The sequence below is a fragment of the Blennius ocellaris genome, assembly GCF_963422515.1.
Source record: "Blennius ocellaris genome assembly, chromosome: 5".
Classification (NCBI taxonomy): Eukaryota; Metazoa; Chordata; class Actinopteri; order Blenniiformes; family Blenniidae; genus Blennius; species Blennius ocellaris.
Genome location: NC_137654.1, coordinates 15108501 through 15135365, shown reverse-complemented (window position 1 = coordinate 15135365; position 26865 = coordinate 15108501). Strand labels below are relative to the sequence as shown.

Sequence of the window (26865 nt, the reverse complement as noted above, 5' to 3'; positions counted from 1 at the left end):
GGAAAAAAACACAAGTTTATCAGTTTTTATTTATGAAAATAATATTTAGAAATGTGCTCTTACAAATATACAACAAAAAAATCTGGTTTGCCTGTGAATTAAAAGTCAACTTTCTTCGAAACAGGCTTTTGTTGTGAGGACTTAATTCACACAGCAGCAGGATAAAGTTTAACGCTTCATCATTTCAGGCACATTGAAGACAAAGAGTTTCCACTGAGGGGAACAATGTTAAACAATCGTACACATTAATGCCATGAACAAAGCCCACGTCTCTGCTGACAGTGTAGCAAGAGGCCTGGTCCTTTGAATACTAATAAAATAAGTGATAGATTCAATTCAAAATAGAAAAAAAAAATGTGTGGAGGGTTATTGCTTTTCTGAAGTTTTACATGATTATTTTTTTTTTTTTTTCAAACTACTTGCAGGTGAAATACTGGAGTGGCTCACAAGCTATCACACTGACCATTATCAGAGTTCACTACTTCCCATCGGCATGCCACGGTGTCTCATTACATATTACTGTGATAGAAATCTGTAAACTTAAAAATGCGCTTGTGTTTTAAGATACTTTTTTTTTTTTGACACATCAATACACAACATCACAGGCATTGCAGGCGTCACGCCACTGCCATAAAGACTGTTGGTCAAGAAAAGTTACATATTGATATCGTACTATTGCCTTCTACTGCCATTTTCCAGATGTAAACACGTAACATATTCTATAAAGTGCTTAGTTTATATTATTTAAATACCTCTCGTCTTATCGACATTGACTGAAATACCCCGTCTCGTTCTGTAACTTCACATAAGACGACCTCTCCTGCGAGCTGAAACAAGGCCTTTGGGTCAGATGTGACTTCAGTGTGCCGATGGAAACGGCTGACCCACACTGGAGAACAAGACTGTGTCACAAAAAAAACGAATTACTCATCACCTGCGGATTTATATAAAATATTCCATTGACACTCCGCTGGCTTCTTGTTAAATCTCCAAATTATGCTCCAGGAGTGGACCAAGATGAAGATACAGCACGAGCCGAAAGACTCCCTGAGCAGAACTGCAGTGGAGGCTTCCTCACATTATTACTGTCTTTTGAACAAGGATTACTTGCATTTCACGTGTTTTTGTTCAGTATCCTGTTCAGATTTCTGTAGTGGTGAATGCTTGAACCTCCAACACTGCTCCCATCTGGCAGCTGGCTGTTGCAGACAACAACTGCCCTTCTCTACCCTCCTTCTCATACCTGGTTACTGTTAACAGAACTCTCCTCTGTGCCTTTGGTGACTGGAGAACCCAGTGGGCAGGCCAGGTTCAGGTATCCCTGCTCCGAAGGTGGCTGCGTGGAGAAAGTTCCCCGCGTCGCGTCCGCCACCATGTGGTCACCCACCTTTGCCCGGCAGAGGGCATCCAGGATGTCCAGTGGGTCACAGGTACCTGCGGTCAGACTGAGGAAACGACAAACCCGTGAAGACGTGCTCACACTCCCGACGATCAGTTCAGCAGCGATTCGCTCTCTCAAAGCGGGCCTACCTGAGGGCGGACGTTTGTAGGATGCCGTCAGAGACGTAATCAGGGGGCCGCCCTTTTTTGGCATTCTGTAGAGCATTTAAACCACCTCTCATCAAACGCGTCATTGGTTTTTAATCACAGCAAACTGAAGCACAGATGAGCCACATCACATTAAGTTGCTGGACTTCTCTTACCTTTAAAACATAAAGCATCGGCTGAGATTGGCTCCATCCTGAACTATTATCAGCCACATGACAAACATTTCACATTGGTATGACACCACTAATCGTGCATGACCTGGAGCATGATGGGAACACAACAACCGGAAAAAAACAAAGAGACGAGTGCAGCTCTACCTCCAAGCTGTGGTACGACTGGACGTTCCTCAGGGCACGCTCTAAGGAACTGACTTGATTGGAAAGCTTCAGCGTTCGCTCCTGCAGTTGTCTGTTCTCCACTTCTAAGACGTTCACCCTTGGAACAGATTCATGCTCACGCTCACTCACAGTTTTGCAACCACTTATCCAACACATCCACAGTCATGTACAGATCAGCTACTTGGTGTTATCCAGCTGCTCAGTTATACAAGGGAGCAAATCGTTGCAACTCAGACTGTAGACTTTGTCAGTTTTTACACGTGGTACTGATACTCCCAATTTCCTCCCACAATCCAGAAACGTGTGCAAGGTTAATTGAATGGACTGTGGTTGTCTGTCTGTCCGTTTGTCCTGTGATATAGTGTCCAGGCTGTACCATCCCTTTGCCCATTGTAAGGTGGGATTGGCTCCAGTGCCCCATAACCCTGTACTGGATAGAGTGGTACAGAAAAAGAATGGATGGATGGGTGGATGGATGGACGTACCTGTGTTGGACAGTCGAGGCAGTCCTCATGCCTTTGCTGCCCATTTCTTCTGCCTCGCTTATCTTCCTCAACAGATCCCTCTTCTCCTCCAGAAGCTTCTCATTTTCCTCCAACACTGTGTGGATCCTTTCCCTCTCCTGAAAGTCGGCCAGGATGGAGATTGTATTAAAAAAAAAAAAAGAAGAAGAAGCTTGTCAAGAGCCTGTATATTTTCGAGCACAAACACCCTTTGAGTTAATCCCGTAACTTCTAAATATTTATGAAAAGACTTTTATGAATCCTGCTTCATGTGTGACCTTGTGTGAAAGGCTGGAGGCCAGCGACAGGTCGTTCTCCAGTCTCTGGATGGTGCAGTCCCTCTGTGCCGTCGCCTTAAGAAACATCTGTTTGGCCTGACGCAGTTTGATTTTGTGCTGACTCTGCTTTTCATTGTACTTTCTGCTTTGTGGAACAGAGGACATAAACAGGTGAACGGGTACAAAAACCTTTAGTGACTTATTGACTAATTCTACTTATGGCCATCCAACGGCGCGAAACATTATACCACTGTGTTGCCACATTAATGCCATAATCCAACATAATGCCGTCTGCACAGTATGTGTTCACCTGACGTAGGCATCAAGTTGAAGGAGGACCTGCTGCAGTTCCCCCTGCAGCCTCTCACACTCCTGCTGACTGGCCATTAGTCCCTCCTGCACTCGGTGACTGGACCTTTGGCTCTCTTTCGTCTGGACAAAACAAAAAACACAAACATTTGAATTCAAATCAATGCTGCACACGTGAGCAGGGGCTGAACCTCCACAGCTTTTTATGCATGTTTGATTTTTACTTTATACATATGTAAACAATAAGACAACCACACATGATCTCATGTGTGTGGAAGAAGATTTGAAGGGGAAGAAGCCACAATAAGGGTTAAGATGGTATACAGCCTATAAAGCTACTTGAGGAGCATGTGGTGAATGGCAGTTGAATGCGGAGCATCATTTCTCACCTCCTCTCTTGCCTTGCCAAGCTCGGCATCGAGGATGGACAGACGAGTGTCCAGCTGCTGGACACGATGGCTCAGCTCCGTGTTCGTCCTGTTGAGGGAGGCTTCCTTTAGCCGGAGCGACCGCACCTGCTGCTGCAGCTCCTCCTCACGCTGCTCCAACAGCTTCCTGGGGAAATGTTAGGAAAGGACAAGAGGGAGTCATGCACCACTACTACTACTACTACTACTACTACTACTACTACTACTACTACTACTACGTTTTCAGCTGCCTTGATTGTTTGTGTCACCTGGTGATGTGCTGCTCTTGCTGCTGGGCTCTCAGGGCCGACAAGGAGTCAGACAGATCCCTGCTGTCCCTCTCCAGGCGGCTGCTCTCACTGGCCCGGGCCTCCTCCACGCGCAGCTGGTGCTGAGCGCTCTTCAGCTGCTGCTGCAGTTCCACCACCTTCCGTCACAACAGAGCCTCACTCACTGACACCGGCGACCTTGAGCAACACAGCTGACACTCTCAATGGGTGTCTGAACCTTCCAAGCAATGGCCTTTAATGATTGTGAATAATGTGGAAACGCTCCCAACATTGTGTGCAGCAGAGCAACTTCACAGAAGACGTACATGTCTTGAATAAATAAGCTTAAGAGGAACTAGTTTATCTGCATGTTGTATATTTCGATGAGGATTGCTTTTACGATGGCTGAATGGCAAATTTCTTTTACAGCAGAAATATTTCATTAAGGGTTTAGGAAACAGGTTCCACTGGTAAACTCACTCACACAGAAGTCAAATGAATGACATCCCATGTTTATTTTAACCCATATTAAGTGGGTAAAGGAGGTAGTGCCTGCACTGTGCCCAAATACTACTGCATGTATCGCAGTTTCCTCTCCCAAGATCTGTAGATCAGGTACTCGGTGACTGCAAAACAAATCAACGCTGTTTGCACAGTATCATCACATGCATCCTGATTACTCAGACAAGCAGCTGCAGTGAAACTCACAACTATAACATAGTTTCACAGTCCAATGCTCAGGCCAATCAGCTACTTCATTCTGGGGTTTATTGGTCTATTTATTAAAACAAGCTAAACACATACTAAAATAGCAAAACACCAAATGGGATGAGGTTTTGTGATGAAGTCAGGTCTGTACAGCAGCATCTGTAATGCTGATCTAATGTTGGGCCTTCAGTGAATGATTCCTCCTGACAACACTGACCTTTTTGTCAGCAGAAATGAGCCTCGCCCTCTCCGCCTGCAGGTCCTCTTGTAGACTGGAGGTGGCATTGCGGTTTGTGTTGTTGCGAGCCAGCTCCAGCTCCAGCTCCCTTATTTTCTGCTGCTGCCGCTCACACCCGGCCTCCTGGGTTTGAACCTTCTGCTCCACGTGCGTCAGCTTGGACTGGACCTGCTTCAGTTCTGCACGAAGCTAAAAGACGAAAGCAGACGTGAGGACTGATGCAACATTAGAAACATTAGAAATAAACAGCTCAATAAGGCAACAGTACATGCAATGTAGTTTTCTTTTACTTGCAATTGAGTTTGTCAGCCTGTTTTGTGTTTTCCTTAATTAATATTAATCAAATATAAATCTAATGGGTCTCTCAGATCTACATTTTCAGGTGAGGCAAATGAATCATGGGGAATCAGCATTTAACTGTTTTGCTGCAAGTAAATGGAACAAACGACTAACAAAACATAAATCAGCCCAAAATTTGTTTGTAAACCCAGAATAATAGTTATGATTTAACTCTTCTTTTTTAAAGCAGTTTACATTTTAAACATATATTTCTATTTTCTGTACTTTTTTGTTAACACATAATGTATTATTACTATTAGTACTATTTTGTGAATGTTATTCTTTGATTCTGTTGCACTGCCTCATCTATGAAATAAACTATAAATAAACTGCCTTGAATAGTTTGCTTCTTATGTTACGCTTTCACCATCGCTCATGAAGACAACATTCACAGAACAGCGACTAAAACAAAGGTCAGTCAGGTGATAAATGACACAAGCATTCAGGAGAGTGCCGTCAAAGACCAACCTTCAGTTTTTCCTGGTCCAGGATGGTGTTATGTTTCTTCAGGTCCAGGTTCTTCTCCTTCTCATAGCGCAGCTCTCTCTCTGCAGAGTTAAACAGGCTCTGGACCCTCTGCAGGTCTTGCTTCATCTGTTTGGCCTCCCCTGCCTTCTGGTTCAGTAGTGAGTCTTGAGACTGAACATGAAAACAATGTTTCGACAAGAATTATTGACAAATACAGGAAACATGCTCAGGTAAGAGTTCTGCGGTTGTTATCGATCAATGAGCTGAATCGCATTACCCATTCATAATTTCAATGAAGACTGTCTGCCAAAATCTGACTGTCAAATCAATAGATGCGAATTAACAATATAAAAATGCATATCCAAAATGGCTGTGTGAGGCATGTTAACAATTTGCTCTGATCAAACGTACCTTGATAAGTGCCTGAGCTTCATTGACCTGAGCCTGAAGGGCCATTTGGTGCTGAGAGGCCAACTTCTGCTCTTCCATCAGCTTACGCTGCAGATGACTCAGATCCTGCGTCAGACATGACAGCTTTGAACACAACATACACACACATACACGTACGAATCGTGTTGGTAGTAGAAGGGGAAATCCCATCATCGTGTACTGGTGTGTAAAGGGAGAGGTCATCAGTAACAGGAAGTTGCTGGTGTTGGTATAGTACCATACTCAGTCTGACACTTAAAACAGACTCTTTCTCTTTCATGACACCCGGAATGTTTTTTTTGTAATATCTACATCACAAAAGTAATATCATTTAATATGAGAAGCATACAACCCCAACCGAAGGTACAATGTAGTTACCTGACCCAAGTTCTCTCCCTTGGACTTGTCCACTGGACTGAGCCTTGCTTGTGTCTGAGCTATATGCAGTTCGGCCTTCCTGCTGCTACTGAGCGCTTCCTTTGTTGAGGACAGCTGCTCTTGATGCCACTGGATCAGCTTATTAAGGCGCTGTGTCTCCAGCTCTAGTCGCTCTCGTCCTCCCTCAGCCGCAAGCTTCTCCTGGACGCTTGCGCTCAGCTTGGCCTCCAGCTCAGCAGTCTGCAGCCGCGCAGAGGCCATCTCATCCCTGGAAAACAATGCATACGAACGCAAACTGAGCTCGCTCCTGTGCTCCATTATCATCTTGTGAAACGAATATGAAAGATTGGCGCACCATTTGCAGCAGTGACCTCACATCGATCGATTACAAACCACAAGTCTCCAAAATACTATGAAGTCACTGACACTGTATTGGCATGTGATGCTTGAGCTGAAAAAAAATACCTTAAAGTGTTGTATTCTTTCTGGAGGCTGCTGAGCTCGGCAGTCAGCCGGTCTTCTCTTTCCTGCAGCTGGTCGAACTGAAGCCTGTTTCCCCGCAGGTCCTCCTGGAGCTGGTTACTCTTCTTGTAGCCTTCCAGCTCATTCTGCAGTCTGCCGTGAGCACGCTCCATCTGAGCCACCTGACAGTTAAAGACATACAGGTATGAAAAGGTGCACAATGAGGAGTTTGCCGATGTTTACACGTGGTCTCATGTATTTTGGTGTGTTGGTGAGGAGCACACCCAACTTTATTGCAATGTTTGTATTTGTTATTTGTGTTCAATGTGAAATACTGTAAGTGTTCAACTTTTAATGTAGGCAGCATATTCAATATCAGCCTCAATTGAAGTTCCACTGAATGCTTATTTCTTGATTACCATCAACACCACTGGAGAGGACACTTTCAGGAATTGTTTCAAACAGCACACAGATGTGTGTAATGGACAAACCTTTTCCTCCAGAACTGCCTTCTCACCCTTGACTTGGGTGAGGCTCTTGATGAGAGTTTTTCCCTGTTGGCATTCTGTCTGAAGGCTGTTCACCTCGAGTCTCAGTTTCTTCAGCTCTCGCTCGCCGATCTGCAAAGCCTTTGGTGTAAGTGAAGAGGAGAACAATACACAGTTATTGTTTGATATGACACCTTGAGGGCTCTCAATATACTTTTGGTTACAATAATATGGTAAATGGTAAATGGTCTAGATTTATATAGCGCCTTCAAACCACACTGAGTGCAGTCCCAAAGCGCTTCACATATCAGTCATTCACCCATTCACGCTCACATTCACACACCAATGGGACAGAGCTGCCATGCAAGGCGCTAGTCGACCACTGGGAGCAATTTAGGGTTCAGTGTCTTGCCCAAGGACACTTCGACACATAGACCAGTGTAGACTGGGATCGAACCTCCGACCTCTCACTCCGAAAGACGACCACTTTACCACCTGAGCCACGGTCGCCCACATAATAACTCAATATGAGTCTGCACATTGCTGTAGGTGTGAGCACTTTCACCTCACAGTGGGAACCTCTGAGTCACCTGGTTTCCTGAGGTTGTTTGTCGACTTTAAATTAATTTTTGGTGCATATTTGAGTGAGTGTCCATAACACACAGCATAGCTTTGTGTTATTACCTCCTTATCCTTTTTGAGAGCAGCCTGAGCAGCACTGAGGTCCAACTCCAGCTGCTTCCTCCAGTCCTTCTCCTCAGTCAGCCGAGCTTCAAGAAGAGCCAGTCTCTCCTGGTTGCTGTCTCTCAGGTGCTTCATACACAAGGAAAGTAGAGCACAAAGCACTTAAAAGTGACACTGAGCCATGCAAGCTGAAGCACGTAATGCAAACTCTTTAAAGAATGAATGTTGAATATTCAAAGATTTCACTTTATATCATATAAATCCAAAAATCTAAAAAGATGGCAAAATTCAAATGTACTTATAAGGAAGAACTGGTTTTAATTTGGTTCTCCATGATTGTTTTTTGTTTGGTCTAACCTTTTTCTTTTTAAATCAGTTTTTACTAACCAGCCAATTAAAATCTATTTAGATTATATTATATGCTCACTGTTATTTTGTGACATTTATTGTTAGGATAATATTTTCATCATACATTTCGGTTTGCATCGTTCTGTTATTTATTCACTGTTCGTTTGGTGGGAAATCTTTTGGTTGATTGGTGTGAACTGTTTATTTGACTTTGTACATGTTCGAGATAAAAAAAACGAAATCAAATGAAAATAATGAATCAATAAGTAACGACATACCAACTGTAAAAAGGACTCAGTTGCTTTGACCTCTTCTCCATTCTTCAACATTTTTTCTTGAGCATCATGTTTCTTCAGCTCTGCCTCCAGACTTTTGATCTGCAAAATCACATAATCATGTGGGAGACAGGTTAGGAAAGACTAATGTGTTCGGCTTTAATCGAGTTAAAAAAAAATAAATAAAGAAAAAGAAATTCCTGAATGTTTGGAAACATTTCTGCTCTGCTCATTACCCTCCTGTGCAGTCCCTCCACTTCTCCGTCATGCCGATGCCTGTCCTCCTTGCTGACATTCTGCGCCTCCCCCAGCAAGGCCTCCAGCTCCTCATTCCTCTCCTCCAGCTCCTCCTGCTCCTTGCGCAGCCTCTGGAGTTGCCGCTGCAGCTCTCTCACTTGAACGAGCCCATCTTCCAGCGCCTCGTGACACCTGCCACAAAACAACGGGGATGAAAGTCAGAGAATGCATGCGAGATGCAGAGTGGCTCACGCGCTGATCCAAGACGCATGGCATGTTTGAATGGTACCGTTTATGAACGGGATCCTTTTCCAAAGCCGCGACAGCAGACTGATGGTTTTGTGGCTCACTGACTGAACTCTTGTTCGTTTGATCTCTTTTGCCGGTTTCATTCATTGTCATCTGAGCAAAACAAGCAAGAGCGTTCAACTTCTGCAGCAACTTATGCCAAGTTCTATTTTATTGGAATAATTCTGTGGATGCAGACCTGCTCCAGGAGAATCTTCTTTTCAGACTCCACAGTGAGCACTCTTTCCCGCAGTGCTCTGTTCTCAGCATCTAATATGTCATTTTGCTCTTTGGCCCGCTGCAAATTCATCATATCTGTGGAACAAATCACAAAAGCAACAATGTACAGAAGCATTTTGTCGGACCGGTCTTACAATTACATGATAATGTTTTTGCCTTTTGTGAAATCACAGTTGTGATTAGCAGCTGGTTGTATGATTAAACTGAGATTTCTCAGAAAAAGAAACACTTTGCCAGAGCAGTAAAAGAAACAAGGAAACGTTAAATAGTAAGACCAACACAATAAAAAAAAATGTGCCTCGCTTCATAGAGAAACATATTTTTAAATGCAATTTTCAAAGTATCTCAGTATATAATCCACTCCCGAATCAAAAAGCATTTTTATAACAATACCACATCCATCATTGCATTTCAGTGGTTATAATCGTTGCATACTTAACGTCCTAACCTTCAGCATTTGTGGTCCATCGCATAAAATTATGAAGTTTCAAAATCTGCTAAGCAATTTTAAGACTCTCGCAGAATGGGATGGCTCAATGAAATCTAATAAAAGTTGGAGGCCCTCTGTCTCACCACAGTGTTTCAGTTTGTCCACTTCCTTCTTCAGGTTCTCTACTTCTTGGACAGTTCCCTGAAGCTCAAACCCTGAGATTACAAGCATATCGTTTGTATTTTTCCCGGAAAGAACACGATTTTTACTCATTTGTGCCCTTTTTTCTTTTGCGATTCCTTGACAATTTGCCAATGCATTAAGGGGAAGACGTTATAGCCAGGGTATGAGACATTTAATAATTTTATAAGTGCAACAACTTGGGTAGTTACTGAGGGAGCCCATAGAATGGTGGGCGTTCATGTTGAGGCCCTTTTTAAAGGCAAATACAACACCAGACTGTAGCACTGTAGTCCACAAAAGCATCACTGCAAAGTCTCATATAGGCTAAATCCCCATGCAGGAATAGATATTTTAAGTCTTACCACTTGGCTCCATGTTGTTGTTTTTGGCAGCGTCCAGCTCATTGGTGAGTCTGCGGATATCCTGATGAGCCATCGCCAGTCTCCTCGACGCCTCCTCCAGGTCGCGTTCCAGCCGCTGCCGTTCGTTTCGCTCTTTGGAAATTTGCTCATTGTGGGCCTGATGTCGAGGGGGGGGGGGGGGGGGAAATAAAAAATTAGGCCTGGATGGTTAGAGTGGGAGGAGAAGAGCGGGGAAGAAAATTGCTGGTTAGACTTGGCGATGCAAAGAACCGACATGCAGCTGTAAAAGGCATGCGTATAGTGGCGAACGCTCATCATCACTGCAGGCCTGGAAAAGAGCAGGGGGAGTGAGAGACGGCCTTTTATATCACAGTCAAAGAAAGAGCATCAATAAATGCTGTCGCCTGTGACATATCATTCTGCCTGTGTGCAAAAGCTCCTGGATGGGATTTTTAAGACACAAGGGGAGAGATATGACATGCAAGGAGGCGAACTGAATGTTGCGGCAGTGTGGTTTGCACCTTTAGCCATGGGCCTACCAGGACGTCGCAGAAAAACTGCTTCACAGATGTGACGGTGACATTTCATAGCAGTCGCATGGATATTAACAAACAGTGTGAAAAGTATTTCCAAAAGCAGCAGCGCACCATGAAACGAGCTTGTGACGCCTGGGCTTGGTTCGTTGACGCAATACCAGTGTTAGTTGATTGGTTAGCTGGTTAGTGAAAACCTGAAAAGTGGGAACCTACAGGGGTAATATTGTGTTTGCTCTGACCAGACCTGCGCAGGCCAAACAGCTTCTTCCATGGACTCTGTGACGAACACTGCTGAGAGGGAAGACCAGCGTGTGCAGAGTCATAACAGACACTTTATAATTATCCAGCTGTGTCTCTGCATAGTTGTGAAAAGAAAATGTTTAGTTGCCCGCGGCTCCAATCTTAATTACATCTCACACCTGTAGTTCAAACAGCGCAAATAAGAGTGTATCACCTTCGTCATGCTATCCATAGTTTTCTGTATGTCTTCCCTTTGTAGCCTCAGCTCCTCCCCCATCTGCTGGCAGAGCCGCTCCTGTCCAGGCATAGGACAGACTCGTCTATCCAATCAATCCATATTTATCCGGCTTATGCATTTGATACTCAACAAGTATTCAATCATGAGGGCATATTCATTTCTTAAAAAGAAATAGTAAAACAGTGGCCATGAACTATACAGTCACAGTCACCTGCTCTGTGCTGCCGGAGAGACTCTGACTCTCCAGTCTCCTCTCAGCAGACTCCAGTCGTTCCAACAGCGTTGCCCGCTCCACGAGCAAGTAAGCGACTTGCTCGCTGGGGCTGCTCAAGCCCATCTCGCCCAGGTCCTCCTGAGCCAACATTTCAGCCAGCTCTTTGCTTTCACCCTCTGGAAGAAAAAAAAGGGAGTTCCATGCAATCACATTTTGGACAAGCAGACTGATCTGCATAAATTGAAGCACACAGTGGCTCTGACGAAGCAGAGCATGGCGTCCCTTAGTAGAAAGAAACGTCACATTAAACTGCAGCTTGTTTAATTGGGACAGAGTCGGTGCATCATCAGCATTTAGCAAATGTCACACTGACCCAGGTTTAAATCAGAAGAGCATCAGTTTCTCCCCCTCCATGTTCACAATAACCGCACCCCATGTTTGTGAGGGTGAGTTGCCAGGTTAGTGTGAAAGAGACTTTGCACCGATTCTACCTTGTTGGCGTTTGATCTGGTGAAGTTCATCCCGCAAGTGTTCATTGTCTCTCTCATACTCTGCAGTCAGGCATTCCCGCTCCTCCAACAGTCCTCGTATATGTGCAACATAGCTCTCCACCTGCCGGGCAATAAATGACATGAGGCTTTTTCTAAATTAGTGCTGGATCCATTTCAGAATATATAGATACTAGATAGACATAGATAGATATACATGAGCGTTCATACATGTGCTTTAGTCATTAGACACAGCTCTGCATCATGTATATAATTGCTGTCACGACAGTTGTCAGACAGAAACACAGAAGAATGTCACCTCCTTCATCTCATTTGCCTGTTGCAGACGTAATGTCTGCAACTCCCGGGTGGCTGACTGAAGATCCGCCTCACTCTTGCGCAGCTGCTGCCACAGATGTTGCTGCCTCTCTTCAGCACTGGCCTGTGGCGGCAACCCATCCTCCTGAAGCCGCATAGAAATACGGTCAGTGTCGGTCCACACCTGAAGATCAAGAGGCAAAATTGGACAGTTTGTTCCCACACGCATCAGAATGTTCCCAAACGTTAATACGCAATGCAAATTTACATTATCCTATAGACTGGTGTTTAATAATATATGAAAGGCCACACAATATTGCAAAAATGTGGAATAATAAATTGCATACGGTTGCTAAAACAATAATTTTTGACTCTCCTGGTAACTGACATCCAAAGAAACGAAAAAGTCAACATGAAGTCTGCCAGTCTTGTTGAAATCTGATCTCTTTGACACATACCATAGTATAGGGAGCTGTCGTCAGAGTGGCACGCCAGCACTAAGCACCTGTTGCAGAATTCAATACAGTACTTTGTAGAGCCTGAAACCGGAGAAGGCCTCAGACAGCCGCGGCTCCAGCAACATGCAACCTATTGTCATGAGCTCAGCATCAGGTCTCATGAGTCTGGTGTACTTAAACATCAAACCAAGCGGTCTATAATCTTGACGAAAAAAAAGGTTGAACAAGAACAGATATAGACTACAAACTTTATGCTGATTCTGAAGAACGATTTGCTACAGAGTTCTTTTTTTTTTTTTTTTTTAAACAATGATTTCCACTTTTAAATTTTACAATTCTAATATCGCAGCTGGGCTCTGAGAATAACAAAATAGTTACAAACAACAAAAACCATCTGTGAGAAGTAAAAATTACCTCCTCATGATCCATCGTCATGCATTAAATCAGATGAGGCTGCATCATCTGTGAGGGATGAAGTTTTGTTGTTTTTTTCCCCACCCCTCAGCAGTGAAAATACTGGTGCACAGTTCTGCCTACATGATGTCTCGTAGTGCACAGATCAGTTGGGGATGACGTGCCAAAGATCAGCAGATCCTCTGACTTGTTCATTGCTGTTGTTATAATCCATCCATGGCAACTTCCAGGTCGTTAATCTCCCCTGTAAAAGATGAGAGTGCCTTTATGACAAGACATGACACAGCCTGCAGACATTACAATAGCTACCTGACAGGTCGGGACAGTCCACATGCTTATATGTCTTAACTTACATCTCCCGAGGTCACAAAACAATGTCATGCTCATGGGAATTAGCATATAGAAAACAGCATGATAGTGCCTTGAAATCCTTCTTTCCTTTGCATTTTATTCCGACACACTCTTTCCTAACTTCTTGCAGCCCGCTGCAGACTTTCACTTTAATTGTAAATCATTGTTTTCGTGCTGAACCTCTTCTCTCCAAAATGTCTGAGGGAGGAGGAGGAGCGAAAGAGGGTTTTAGTAGGACAAGCAGACTCTTGCATTCTCTTTAACCCAGCCCGGGTAAATACGATCAGAAGCAGTTCTGCTGAGCGGGTTGAGTAAATAACAGCGACATAAACCACAGACTGACTGATGCGAGTCAGACGCACAGCTCGCTGGAAAGCAAACTTTATCTCAAAGTGACATACTTCAGTTGCAGCTAAACGCTAGCTGGCTAACGAGCAGCCATAGCGTTTTCCCGTGGCCGCTTCGCAGCGACTGATGCTCCCGTGCGCTTTTTTTAAAAATGTTTATGCTATGGTATCTGAATATTCCAGTGCAACACGGACTCCGCCGAGGCGGCTGAAGTGTACAGTGCATGCAGCGTGAAGGCCAAAAGTTCGTACTCACTTCTGAAGCGGAGAGAAAGCCCAGCGCGGAGCGACAGGCGTGGCGGAGTCCACTGGCTTCTCGGAGCGCCTAGGCAACGGACCGTACCATTCCGAGAGAGGGGGGGGTGGCGTCCATCACTATCGACAGTGGTTCGGAATTATTGTGTGATTATCTCAAAAGCATTGTTTATTATCATTATTATTATTATTATAGAAAAGAAAATAGTTTTACATCAATTCAAACTAACTTGCATTTTTATTTAATCTTTGACATCCATGTCATTCACAATTACCATGAACATCAATATATATATATATATATATAGAAAATAAACAAATAGTAAAATCTATTAGCATGTATACATCAATTCCCGACGAATATCTTGCTTTATTTCCTGTTCTCTAGGTCAGTGTTTTTCAACCTTTTTTGAGCCAAGGCACACTTTTTTCTTTGGAAAAATCTTGAGGTACACCACCAACCGAACATTTTTAAATTTTAAACTCTGTAGCCTATATTAACAATATAAAGTAATTCTCATCAATGCTTTATCAACAGGAATCAAATAAATACAGAAAAAAGTATTTCCCAATTTCTTTTTTTTATTTTTACTCACTCAGTGTGAAACCTGGACCTGATGGATGAACACAGAGCTGATATCCTGGTTAGCATTCTTCCTTTTCAAAAACTTCTCCATCACTGTCACTGACACAGTACTTTGATACAAGATGGTAGCAGCCTCAGGTGGTGGTGATTAACGAGACTGGTCTGTTAAGTTTCGATTTCACCGGCAACGTTCTGTGCTGCCATCTAGTGGCGAAGAGTATTGTAGCGATCACGGAGTTGGTCGCTGCAGGGCATGATGGGAGTTCAGGTTATGTGTTGCCGGAGGTTCTTGAGGGTTATTGTTAGGGTTGTTGTGTGTGTTGATTTGGGCTTGTGTTGTGTTTTTGTTCCTTGGTTCAGATAGTTAATTATTTTGTTTGGTTTGGTTTGTTGGACGTTGGTGTGCAACCATGTGTGAGAAATTTGTTGTGTGGAGTCTGATCCTGTTATGAAGTTCTGGTTGTGTGTGCTCATGTCAAAGGAAAAGCCTCTGGTGCTCAGCTGGCAGAATAGAATTTTGACACAGAGCAATTCTTCCATCAGTATCAACACCAGAGGGCGACACAGAAACTGTTAATTCTTTCTGTATGGCTGAATATACTTTTTCCCCTTAGCTCAGCAGTGTGGGTAGTAAGGAATCAGGATGGATGATGTCTGTGGTTAATCCTCCAGAATAATGAACAAAAGATGTGGATAAAGACAGTGCTGATAGGAATCAGTGTGGAGTGGGTGGAGATGAGTGTCTGTGCTGAGGAAGCTCGAGTGAAAGAGATTGTTTACAAGACCGTTGTAAATATACTATGGTGTTTGGCTTGGAGACACTGTTTGAGCTGAATGTGTCACAGATGTAGATGCTGAGATATTCACTGGAAGTCAGCAGGATGGACGTGACTGAAAAAGAACAGCTCAGTGAGACAACTGACTGCAGCAGCCTCCAGATAAAGATGCAGATTCCAGTTTGAGATAGTTTGGACATGTGCTGAGGAGAAATTGTGAATAGATCAAACAAGAGATGTTGGAGATGAAGCTCCCAGGCAGGAGAAGAGGAAGACCTCGGAGAAGACAGGTGGGTATTGTGATGTGCATAGCAAGATCCTCTTTTTAGAAATGAAAAAAGCTTACATTTTGAATTATTATTGCTGTGTATGATCAGAGGAGACTTGATCATATCACATACTGGGGTATTTGGAAGTTTAGTCACAATACTTGCTTGAAAATACTTGCCTATTATTTTCTCTGGTCAAATGGAGCAGAAAACAACAGAGAGTCATAAACAATTAAATACGCTCACTGGTCATTTTATCAAGTGCATTTGTGCACAACTGTAAACTGTATGTCAGTAATATATATGTATAAAATCTCATGAAAAACTTTTGGAGGAGGATCTTGATCAGAAAGAATTATTTGGAGTTCAAACGTCCTTGTCCCTCTCTGGGGATTTCAATCTACTATAAGTATATGCAAATCAATAGGATGAAGTGCAACAGCTCTGCCATAAATTCCTCTTTTACTAAGATGGTAATGCTCAATTATATACTGGTTTTGAAGCTGTGAGGTATACCTCCAAGTGTGTTTGAGAGCTTGTCTGTTTTGTAATCTTAGAAATGTACCTTCACTTGTTTTAATCTCAGGAAGTATTTAGTTTCACATAATCCATCTACGCAGAAAACTCTCAATACATCATGTCCTGTTGGAGAAAAGTGTGCCATGTTGCAGCCGCTTGCTTATTTCTCAGATCTACCAATGGCATGGATTGATGGGTATGGCTCATTATACCATAGAGGACTGTTTACAGAAGAAATATTCTCATGTGGTTGTGTGGTTGTGTGTGTGTGTGTGTGTGTGTGTGTGTGTGTGTGTGTGTGTGTGTGTGTGTGTGTGTGTGTGTGTGTGTGTGTGTGTGTGTGTGTGTGTGTGTGTGTGTGTGTGTGTGTGTGTGTGTGTGTGTGCCTACGCTGCCTGCATGGGTGGGTCTCGTTTGGGAGTTTTTTTGGAGGAGAACTACTGGCAGACAACGAGTTGGGGCTGAAGAGAGCTCTGTTCTGCACAGAGGAAATGGGCGTTCTCTCCTTGGAAACTTTGGAGGGAGTGGAAAAAGCAACAAAAAAAAACCGAGGAGGTGTGGCAAAGCTGGAAAAGATTGGACCACCAAGAGGGGCACGATGTAGTAGAGTGGCGAAGCTGCTGAGATCTGATTCAGAGGAACACAGATTATCCCGCGTGAGTAGATTTCTTTCTTAATCCTTTAATATCAATTCAGCGTGTGTGGTGAAAGCATGACTCAAAGGGACTTTTCAGAAGAGAGAAGTGTCACTCTGTTGTACCACATCTTCCACCAAGGATTCAAAACTGTCATCGAAAGTTATGAGTCTTTTCATATAGTGTCGATGCGTTGGCTTTGGACAGACAATATACAGCATATTGTGTTTTTTTGAACTAAAGATGTCAACTTTCTGTCAAGTTTTACATTTCATTCTTATATGGTGGTTTAAAGCTGGTGTAATGGCATAATTTGTGTGTAATTGGGACTCCACCGCCCACCCTAACGGGCCTCTCCTACAGATACACATCTTTACGGGCAATTTCATCCCGTTTCCTTTTTCTCTGTCTGTCGTCTGTTTCATCTCTTTATTGTGAACTGAAATAACCCTCGACTGCCTCTGTTATTGCGTCTGGACTTTCAGAGTCAGATGTGTGCGTAAACTCCAATGTCTTTTCATCAGACTTTAATCTCTTCTCCTCTTACAAGTTGGGAAGTTTTAATGAATTCCAAATGTGAGCGTTAACCCTTCACGAAGAGGAGGAGGGGGAAAAAAACAACCTTTCAGAAGGGCAGAGAGGTTAATTGGGTAAATATTTTTGTGCTATTTAGATTTCAGTGGGTTACACCCAGGCTTTTTTTTTGTTGCTTTTTTTGCCTTGTTGCTTTGCATTGGCGACACACGGGCCAGTCAGAGAGAGGCTTTAGAAATCCCTCCTCGCCCTCCACTTTGAAGTCTGGCCTTATGTAACACAGAGTATACTCTGTTCGGCTTCTCATATTTTCCACTTTATGTTTCAAAGCAAAACATCAGGTCAGCCAACACTGATTTCACTAAGGAACCAACATAGATGGTAAATTGCTCACACGCCATCCCCTCGCTGGGTGTAATGCCTCACGCAGTCGTCGAAACCTAAACGACTTTGTTTATTTTCGGCAGGAAATTGAAAATGGCGTACCTGCTCATGTTCGTCACCCTGCTACACCTCATCACACTGGCAATGCTGTTCATTGCGACCATGGAGAAGGTATAGCAGTCCCCATTCGAACACACTGTGGGCTCATTCTAACACGTACGCTCAGTGACTTCAATATATCCAACTGTATGTGTCTTTAAAGTCCTGGTGGGTGTGGGACGGCATGGAAAATTCAGACCTGTGGTACAACTGTCGGTTTGAAAACTCTACAGGAACTTGGCTGTGTGCGTCGTCCAAAGAAACTGGTCAGCAATCATTTTCATTTTACTGAATTTGTGGTGGAAAAAATATTTGAATAATAAAAAATAAAAAAAATAGTACAACCTAAGATTAAAAAAAAAAAAAAACATTATTTCTCTTTCTCAGAGTGGCTTCAGGCTGTTCAGGTCCTGATGGTCCTCTCGGTGGTCTTCTCTTCCGTCTCCTTCTTGGTGTTCCTGGGTCAGCTGTTCACCATGTCTAAGGGCGGGCTCTTCTACTTCACTGGACTGTGTCAAGTCTTTGCAGGTAACAGTGGAGTGAAACAATGTGACTCTGACGTCGCCCAGAGTAATTAGACTCTCCTAAAAAGTTGATGTCGACTAAAGACAATATGGCAGGTCCATCAGATGCACTTTCAAAGGGAAACTTCCAAAATTATTAAGGAAAACAACATCTATATATATCAGCTCATGTATTCTCAAGCTATTTAATTCTCTTTAAGTGCCAGGGCACCTTTGTTTCATTTTTAGTTGTATTGAAATGTGACTCATGTGAAGCCCACTATTCTCAAATCTGCCTCTTGAGGCAGATGTGCAATCATAGTGCGACGATTTCTGTTTAAACACATGTTTCATCAAAAATGATAACATACAATGTCTGCTGTGTTTGTAGTATTTACCCTCTGTGGATGCTGTAATTGAGTTCTCTCTATCATCTGGGTGTGAAACATCTTTTTTTTTAATGATTTATTCAAATGTATACCACAGACTAGCAAAGTAGCTTTTGTATCAAACCCATATTGTGAAATTCTAGAGGGGAAAAAAGGGAAAAAAACAACAACAAGGGGAAAGCTGCAGAAATTGCCGCAGGCTTCTGCTAACATTAGCCTGAAGCGAAACATGTGCTGCAAATTAGGATCGTAAATTAAGTCATTTGTTTTGGGATGCAATAAAAACCTGCTGCAAATGAAGAATACAGTTTTTGAAAATGTAGCTTTATTTTGTACTTCAATTCATCGATGAAAATGTCAAAATTGTTCTTAAAGATGATTTGTTTATAGGTTATTTTGGTTTGGTTTTACTGGACTGGCACACTTTGGCTATGTTTTTAAAAGCAAGTCACATGTAAAGAAAACTCCATTGCTGCACTCCATATAAGAATAAAACATGTTTGTTTGTTTGTTTGTTATTTTGTGTCTTTACAGGTCTTACAGCCTTTTCTGCAGCTCTCATCTACACGTTACACAATCGGGAAATCCTTCCAGACTCCAAAGATCTGACTACAGGACACTTTGGCTACTGCTTCATCCTGGCCTGGGTGTGTGTTCCTTTGTTGCTCTGTAGTGGGATCATATACATCCATCTACGCAAGAAAGAGTGATCAGAAAAAGGCAGATGATGACATCTCCAGCATTCGAAAGAAGATAATTAAACTGATTTACCTTCTTGGTTTTTCTTTAAAAAAACAAAAAAGTGATGTGCAGATGGCTATATTATAAGTATGCACAGGCTTCAGCTGATGTAACTGTATGTTTTATTTGTATATATCAGATAGTTTGGAAAACATATAAAGGGCATATTAAGCTACAGCAACACCATAGAAAATCCTGAATTGATCCACGCTCACTAGTTGCTCGACAACAGTGATTTTCAAAGAGTCGAATGTTGAGCCGCTGCACAGACCTTAAACCTGTCTTGTCCAAAGCCTCTCTAACTCGCTGTACACACATGCTTTATCTCAAATCTAGTACTCCTTTTTGGTTGAATGCTGGACTTTCTCATGTTTTTTTTGTGTTTGTTTGTTGTTTTTTTTATACATCAAAATATATTATTGTTAAGTTCTGTTGGTATCCATAGGCAATAAAAGTCATTAGAAATATGTGGTATTTTTATTTTGTTTTGCAACTGTCAGAAGTTATGGCTTTGGACTAAATCTTATGTTATTATTTCAATTCTTGTCTATTACACTTACTATATCATAAGTCATTTATAAAGTGTGTGTTCAATAGTTTCTTCTGCTAATTCAGTTTGCTATTCACTTGTGTTTTTTCTCATAAGAATTACAACATAACCATCTCATGGTGCATTTAGAGGGAAAAACAATTCCTCATTGAGCAGACATAGACAGTGTCCATAAGGAGGAACTCCTCAATCCACAGAACAAGGCAACATACTCTGTAGTGATTACCAATTATTCCCACACTTTGAAAATTACTGTGGTATTTCCCTACAGAAAAGTGTTTGTGATTTGAATACGACAAATACCTTTGGTTGCTGTGAGATATTGGTCTTACTACCCCCCCCCCCCCCACCCCCCCCCCCCCCCCCCCCCCCCCCCTTGGAGTTATATTTTTGTACCCAAACCTGACAAAACAAACTCTTTAGTATTTCCCCCAATAAATATCCCTTTTAAACAATCAAAGTTTTGAGTAATTATTTTGCCTGGAGGTTCTTGTGCCACAAACATCACTATCCTAGGCGGCTGTTTATTTATCATTTTGCACATAACTAGCCCAGCACTGTTGGGAGCATGGACACAAAAAGCACATCAAGATTTTCGTGAATAGATTGCTGTAACTTTTGTTAACATTTCGGTTGACCGTTTCCAAATAAAATACATTTTAAAAAAAAATGTCCCACACACAAAGTGGATGGAAGAAGCGCGTCATGGAGGAGATCAATGGAAATCTGCGTCAAAGGAGAGGCAGGCACATCAAATTTCCTTTGGAATTTTCCAGTTGTATGTTTTAAACTATACAAATCCGAGGGAAAGCGATGGAGCGTTCGCCATAGCAACAGTAAACATTCCGCTCAACAGAACGCTGAAACTTGACCGAGCAGAAGAAGATACCACCGGGCGTGTATTTCTCTATTTTCAGCGAAACGAGATGAACACAGGACTTTCCGCCCGAAAAATAAATCCCCTTGCCTTACCTAAAGGGACGCAAAAGTTCTGTGAACTTTGTGAAAGCGTTGCTCACCTGCAATGTGCTGCGTGTGAAGTCACCTTTTACTGGTAAGATGCACTTGTATCAAATATTAGACGAATAATTACTCATACTTACGGTGTAAAAATAAAAAATAAAAATTAGCGTATCATCAAAGATCGTAAGATCAAAATCTGAGTTTATTTGGTATTTTTTTGTGTGTGATTCCGTTCAAGTGATGTTCTCCTGTGTGGTCGCTAGATGGCAGTGTTCGCCATGTTTTTCCTCCCCCGGTTGAACTACCAGCTGGTCTGTATGGAGGGCGTGTATTAGTGGCAGTGTTGTCGGGAGGAAGAGGAAACACAGCTGGAAATCACATTACCACAACAGTTATTTCAGTTTATCAGACTGCTGCCAGCATTTCTTCTATTCTGCAAAAATCTTCATTGATCAATACCATGGCCATAAAGACGGTGCTGGATGTTGTGATCCTTCTTGGCACAGTATGTGGAGTGAAGAGGAGCATGTGTTGGAGCATCCCTCCCTGTAGGGATTTGTTGAAAGGGATGAGCCACTAAAGCCAGTCTAAGGGAGCCTAAGGCCTCTTATCCTGCTTACTTTCCTGCCGGCCTTGAAAATGAATGAATGAGAGGCACATGTTTTGAATTTGATTAACATTTGTAGCCTACACATCATCCACAATATCCCAAAAACAGGTAATACGGTGGGTGCCGAGATTTCTTTGTCTTTCCATTGCAGATTAGTGAGTTTGCAGTCAAAATAATTAAACGTTTACAGTTTAAATGGTTTCGGTGGACACCAAATGAGCCATAATAGTTTTATTTACTGCTGTACCTGTTTACGGTCAAACAACAAGATTTTTGCACAGTAAAATCTCCAGAGACAAGTAAAAATCATCCTTAAGGTGTGCCTTCGCTTAGTCATGGTGTGCACACACATGCACAAGTTATGCCAGAGCAACTGTTGATGCAACGTGGCCAGATGTCTGCCTGCCCCTGCCGACAGTCCACACACACACACACTGGAGTGTGTGCACATGCTCCTCTGCAGGAGCATGGAAAAATCAAGACAGTTTCCGCAGCAGTGTGCAGAGGAGCAGAGCCAGATGAACAAAATTACAGACCAGTTATGTAATGCCATACAATTTCCTTTGCCCTCCGTGCATTCATTGAAGCGGAATATAGACTTAACTTTGAAAGTGTTGGCAGAATCTCTACATTTCGTGCACATGTTTTACTGTCAATCTCTCACCCACTGTGTTTGTCTTGTAACGTGAAGTCGGGCTGTTCGAAAACTTGATGACATTGTTTTCGATCATCCCTCAGTGATGCAGAGCACCAGCGTGCTGACTGGGTGGGGATCCACAAGAGAATTTGTCAGCTGCTTGTTCCCCTCCGTGACCCTGAACGCCATCATCAGCTGGGCTCTGACAAAACTGACTTGAACCGGAAAAAGGTAAGGGTGTGTGTATATTTGGGCTTTATGTTTAAAAGCTTAAAACTCCCAAGAAATGCTGTTTTGTGTGTAAACTGCATCATCTCTGTCCAAATTATCCTATAATCTGAGAAATGTGACCTGGTTTTGGTTTCCTATCCAGGTAGAACTAATTGAGATTTGCAGGTCTGAGGCTCAAAACAAGCTCTCTCAGGGAAAACATCACGAGGCGCTGCCTGCTGCTCACTCCTGCCTTCGCTGCTCGATAGATGTCCACGGCTCCAGCACACACGAGCCGGTCCCTGCCTACCTGCTGCTGGCTGAAGCCAATATGGGTGAGAGAAGAGTGCGTCTGCTGCTTGACATCTCTTCTCCATGTCACGTGCGTGAGCCTGTGTGTTGCCTTCATGCTCATTCATGTATTTCCAGGTTTGGGTATTATCCCTCTGGTAAAGCAGCTCCTGTCCCAGGCAGAGTGGGTGGTGTCAAACAGTCCAGACTGTCCAAATGAAATTCACCACCTGCTGCACAGGAGCCTGGGCCGCGTCCATGTACTGACTGGAAACCTGGAAGCTGCACTGTACAACTTTGCAAATGATGTCGGTATCATTATTCAACACACTTCACAAAGAGTTTAAATACAAGATGTGTTTTTTTTTTTTTTTACTATTTCAAATTAAATCCACAGGCAGTCTTACATATGGACTAAATGGAACTTTATTGAACTCTTTGAGACAAACCTTCAAGGACAAAAGAAAGTGTCTCGTTCAATGTGGTCCAGCCACTGCTCCTTCCCGTCTTTCTCTTCTTCAGACAATAATTTATTCTGTCCTTTCAGGCACATCTACCCCACATTACTGATCTTTCATGCCGTCCGCTGGAATTTGACATTAAATGTAATCTGACGAGCACCAACGTCCCAAATGCTTAGAAAAGAAAGTTTCACCTAATACCACACGTCATGTGGCGGAACACAGACTTCCAATCCAATAGAGATATTTTGGGATGAGGTCAAGGGATATTGACAACAGACACCTGAAGCAGACGTCTGACCCGCGGAACCTCTACGAAGGGAGGAGACGGTCATAATTCTTCCTGGTTGTCGTGCAGGTCTGATCAGCTGCTTCCGGAGGAGCTTGGTTGAGCTTATTGCTTCTGAAGGACGTTCAACCAGTAATTAAAGCCAGAGTACAGCTGTGCCGTAAACGCTATGTGCAACACAGACGTATACAATTTATTTGTGACATTCATATGTTCGGACTTGTGACCTAAATTCAGATGAGATTATAGTTCACAATCAAGCCATACAGACAACCAGGATATTACAGCCTATTTTTCTTTTTTTTTCACTGTGTGTTTTTTTTCTTCTCATTTCTTTAATATTTTCAGATATACTATCCCGCCGAGGCGTTTGGTCTTGAAAGCACAGTTGTCTCTGATGGCTATTTCCTAATCGCTGATGTATTTGTCAAACAAGGGAAGTTGCCTGTTGCTCGTTCCTTGTACTATGCGGTAAGCCAGTTCCAATATTAGCTGTAACCCTTGTGACTAGATCTTTTTTTTCTTTCCTGATATTGCAGTTTATAGTCTCCTGCTCATTTTGTAGGTCGCTGAATAGTGGTAGAACCACCTGCCCGAGCTCCACCGAACCAACATCCACAATCCTGATTTCTCTTATGGTATATTTCTTCATTATTAAATATGTGAAATAAGGGGAGTCTATAAAGCCAAAAAAAAAAAAAATGTAAAGTGTTCCTCTGCATTGCATACAGTAGAGCGAGGCAGTGATGCCACCAATCTATCATGCATCATGCTAGAACATAGCATCAGCCAAGAGGAGATCTCCGCTGGCGTATCACTAGGAAAAAAAAAAAAAAAATAAGGTCAAACGCCACTATATTTAGCTGAGCTGTCTTGCTGTGCAATCCGAAAGCTAAACCCCAGATTTACACGAGCATGCTTAGGGCTGACGAGAGACCACTGCTGACACATCTCTGGCCGTGCAGCATCCGCACCACTACCCTGTATCACAGCTGCTGCCCTACATATGTTGCTAAGCCTGTTAGCTGCACTGCAATTTCCCAGGCATCCTGGGATGTTGACTGGAGGACAAAAGTGGCCACGAAAAGGAAAAGATGCTCACAACAAACAGAAGATAAACACAAGTCTCAATTTTACTGACCTAAATCTTTTGTGTTCATTAAACGTGTGAGAAGTAGTGATTATGTTGTTGTTGTTGTTTTTTTTTGTCAACGTTTAAGTGTAGAGTGTTGTCCAGTGCTTTTGGGTGATGGGCACGATCGACCAATTGCGCTGCTCATATAACGGATCCCTCAGTGCCTAATCTTAACCTTAACAGTGCTTCGCATTTGACCTATGCTTGCCCGATCCGCCACTAGGTGGGCTAATTAAAGCCCCATACCCTGACCCCAAACCTCAGTGCTGCACCCATAAGCCAAAAGCGCCAGACATAAGTAAAATCCTACTGAAAAACATCCATGTGGACTTTTTTTGTATTCTTGTATTTCAATCAGATAAATCGCAGCAGCTCGAAGCGGACAAGATGTTTCAGACCATGTTGGAGTCTTGGAAGAACGATTCCAGTAAAGACTCGACCCAGGAAGCGCTGGTGAACCACGGTCTGGCTATTTTATGGTTCCAAGGAGGAGACGTCCAAAAGGTGAGCCACCTGACGAGGTTAGGCATTAAAGGTTCGGATTGACCCCGTGCCACTGTGACACAGTTCCCCTGTTTCCTCCTGCGTTGCCGTCTCGGAGTGGGATTATCTCTAATTGCTGAAGCCGTAAAGATAAGGTGGGATTTAGTTGTAGTCGGTGAGGCCGGCCGGACGTTGTGACTTCCATCTTGGTTTCCAGCCGCAGCGTATATTTCGCTGCCTGGAGGCTTTTTGTCGGGGTCAGCTAAACTCTCTGTGTGACATGAATCAGCAGATTTCTGGTGTTTCATACAAGCCGAGAGAGTAAAAACCACAGAATTGTACTTAATTCCTTCTGATCCGATGTCTAGCAGGGACAGTTCTACACCACACAGGTCTTCTTGTGAGTGGTCTCAGAGGGGGTGGGGCGGGGGGGGGGGGGGGGGGGGGGGGTAAGGTTGGACAAGATTAAATGACTAAGCTCAAGCAGAGAACCATGGAGGACAGAATCGGTGAATAAATGACGAACTCAAATTAATTTATGTGTTTTGGAATTTGTAATTTTTATATCAAGGGGTTTGGTGGATTCGATGAAATAAATGCATTTTGGGGGATTTTCTTTTCACCCTCAGCTGCTTACATATCTGCCACACTGAGTAAAAACAGCAGCTGTAATGTGGACTTAGGTGCTTGGTTTGCCAAGATGCTGCTCAAATGAAGTAGCCAGAAGCTCATTCCTCCTCATTCCTCAGCAGATTGAAAAATATTCTTTTGCCCCGACTGTGAAATTTAATTTTTGCCCACCTCCCCCCACTGAGACGGATGGCACAGTTGGCTGTAACGGATATAAGTGTCCTCGGGGAACAGAGGAACCCTGTGTCCTCTCAGATACACTCCTACACTGACATGTTATGTTGCTCTGGTTGGAAGATGATTTCAGATGGCGCTCAGTCCAGCCTAAAATCCACTGCTGAGTCTCTTTTTCCTTCCGTTCACTGAACTAAGTCAAAGAAAATAACTGGGAGGTTCAATGGCGGTGGTGTGTAATGGCAATTTTGGTTTCGTGCTCTTTGTTCGAGTGGACGTCACGCACCTCCTGTGGGCTGCCGTGTTTGCACTGTACTACTGTAAGAAAAGTACATCACTGCAAGAAAACAAACAGTTATTTTTATTAGGATCACTTAGTATTTTGAGGGGATGATGGTGAGATGGATGGAAGAAACACTCAATCAGCGAAGCTTCGATTTTATGTATTCACCACTAAGTGTGTTTTGGGAAGTCGTCATTCTAAGGAAACAAACACTTGGCAGTAGCTACTCCCAGAGGTTTAAATCTAGAGAAGCTGGAAATATTCCAGGCTTTGTGTGAACGGCATCAAACAGAACCTCCACGCTGTCCACATTTCTGTCCTTGATTAACTGATGTACGCCGGATACTGTAAAAGCCAAGCAGATCAGGGTAAAGTGGGGTGAATTAAGTCAGCCGGGTCGCAATCCAATTCCAGTGATATCATTATATAAGTCGGCTTTATTCTCCCCAGAGAGTCTAACAGCTGCAGTCGGCGTGTTTGTTTGTGTTTGCGAGCCAGGCAGCGGGATTTGGCAGCGCGGCCCTGCAGGCCAGCCAGCTGATACCAAACCATGACCTGGCAGAGTCCATACGGGGCCTGTTGCAGCTGGCGCCGAGTCCACAGGTGGACCCACGTCCCGGGTTCTGACGAGTCATCGCACTGGCTC

General features: G+C 43.2%; 3 protein-coding genes across 10 annotated transcripts; 2 read left to right on the top strand and 1 right to left on the bottom strand.

The window, feature by feature from the left end:
- Nucleotides 1-10: 10 nt before the first annotated feature.
- Nucleotides 11-14114, bottom strand: ccdc30 (coiled-coil domain containing 30). Of its 7 annotated transcripts, none has more exons than XM_080497445.1 (28): nt 14070-14114; nt 13239-13359; nt 12245-12427; nt 11929-12049; nt 11435-11613; nt 11200-11280; nt 10959-11036; nt 10210-10366; nt 9808-9879; nt 9194-9309; nt 8996-9108; nt 8706-8898; nt 8473-8571; nt 7847-7975; nt 7166-7303; nt 6678-6856; nt 6213-6480; nt 5817-5921; nt 5406-5576; nt 4578-4787; nt 3653-3810; nt 3366-3531; nt 2978-3099; nt 2668-2809; nt 2372-2508; nt 1866-1983; nt 1531-1595; nt 11-1445 (listed from the first exon to the last, which is right to left on the bottom strand). In XM_080497445.1, the coding sequence occupies exons 2-28, from the start codon at nt 13308-13310 to the stop codon at nt 1238-1240; spliced, it is 3780 nt and encodes a 1259-aa protein (XP_080353571.1). In that variant the 5' UTR covers nt 13311-13359; nt 14070-14114; the 3' UTR covers nt 11-1237. The 7 variants fall into 7 exon arrangements, with proteins under 7 accessions (XP_080353571.1, XP_080353572.1, XP_080353574.1 ...); XM_080497446.1 differs by having other exon boundaries at nt 10959-11033; XM_080497448.1 differs by having other exon boundaries at nt 13116-13359; nt 14070-14091.
- A 2672-nt stretch (nt 14115-16786) lies between these two features.
- On the top strand, nt 16787-19970 carry LOC308129909 (epithelial membrane protein 3-like). 2 transcript variants are annotated; one of them, XM_080496029.1, is made up of 6 exons: nt 16835-16874; nt 17718-17768; nt 17855-17942; nt 18034-18136; nt 18258-18398; nt 19297-19970. In XM_080496029.1, exons 3-6 carry the CDS (start codon nt 17865-17867, stop codon nt 19470-19472), a joined length of 498 nt encoding a protein of 165 aa, XP_080352155.1. In that variant the 5' UTR covers nt 16835-16874; nt 17718-17768; nt 17855-17864; the 3' UTR covers nt 19473-19970. The 2 variants fall into 2 exon arrangements, with proteins under 2 accessions (XP_080352154.1, XP_080352155.1); XM_080496028.1 differs by lacking the exon at nt 17718-17768 and having other exon boundaries at nt 16787-16874.
- Nucleotides 19971-20979: 1009 nt separating this feature from the next.
- Nucleotides 20980-26846, top strand: zmynd12 (zinc finger, MYND-type containing 12; the record flags this gene model as incomplete). The annotated part of the gene is made up of 8 exons (XM_080496873.1): nt 20980-21107; nt 22365-22494; nt 22637-22808; nt 22903-23072; nt 23863-23985; nt 24833-24872; nt 25008-25153; nt 26718-26846. 8 exons carry the CDS (start codon nt 20980-20982, stop codon nt 26844-26846), a joined length of 1038 nt encoding a protein of 345 aa, XP_080352999.1.
- Between the last annotated feature and the right edge of the window lie 19 nt (nt 26847-26865).

Excerpts from the sequence above, each read along its gene's own strand:
- ccdc30 (XM_080497445.1), bottom strand. The coding sequence starts at position 13,310 with ATGAACAAGTCAGAGGATCTGCTGATCTTTGGCACGTCATCCCCAACT. Across the intron at positions 12,428-13,238 it reads TGTGCACTACGAGACATCAT|GTGTGGACCGACACTGACCG; the intron begins GTAGGCAGAACT and ends CTTGATCTTCAG. Across the intron at positions 7,304-7,846 it reads CTCTCAAAAAGGATAAGGAG|GCTTTGCAGATCGGCGAGCG; the intron begins GTAATAACACAA and ends CTTACACCAAAG.
- LOC308129909 (XM_080496028.1), top strand. The coding sequence starts at position 17,865 with ATGGCGTACCTGCTCATGTTCGTCACCCTGCTACACCTCATCACACTG. Across the intron at positions 18,137-18,257 it reads TGCGTCGTCCAAAGAAACTG|AGTGGCTTCAGGCTGTTCAG; the intron begins GTCAGCAATCAT and ends TCTCTTTCTCAG. Across the intron at positions 18,399-19,296 it reads ACTGTGTCAAGTCTTTGCAG|GTCTTACAGCCTTTTCTGCA; the intron begins GTAACAGTGGAG and ends GTGTCTTTACAG.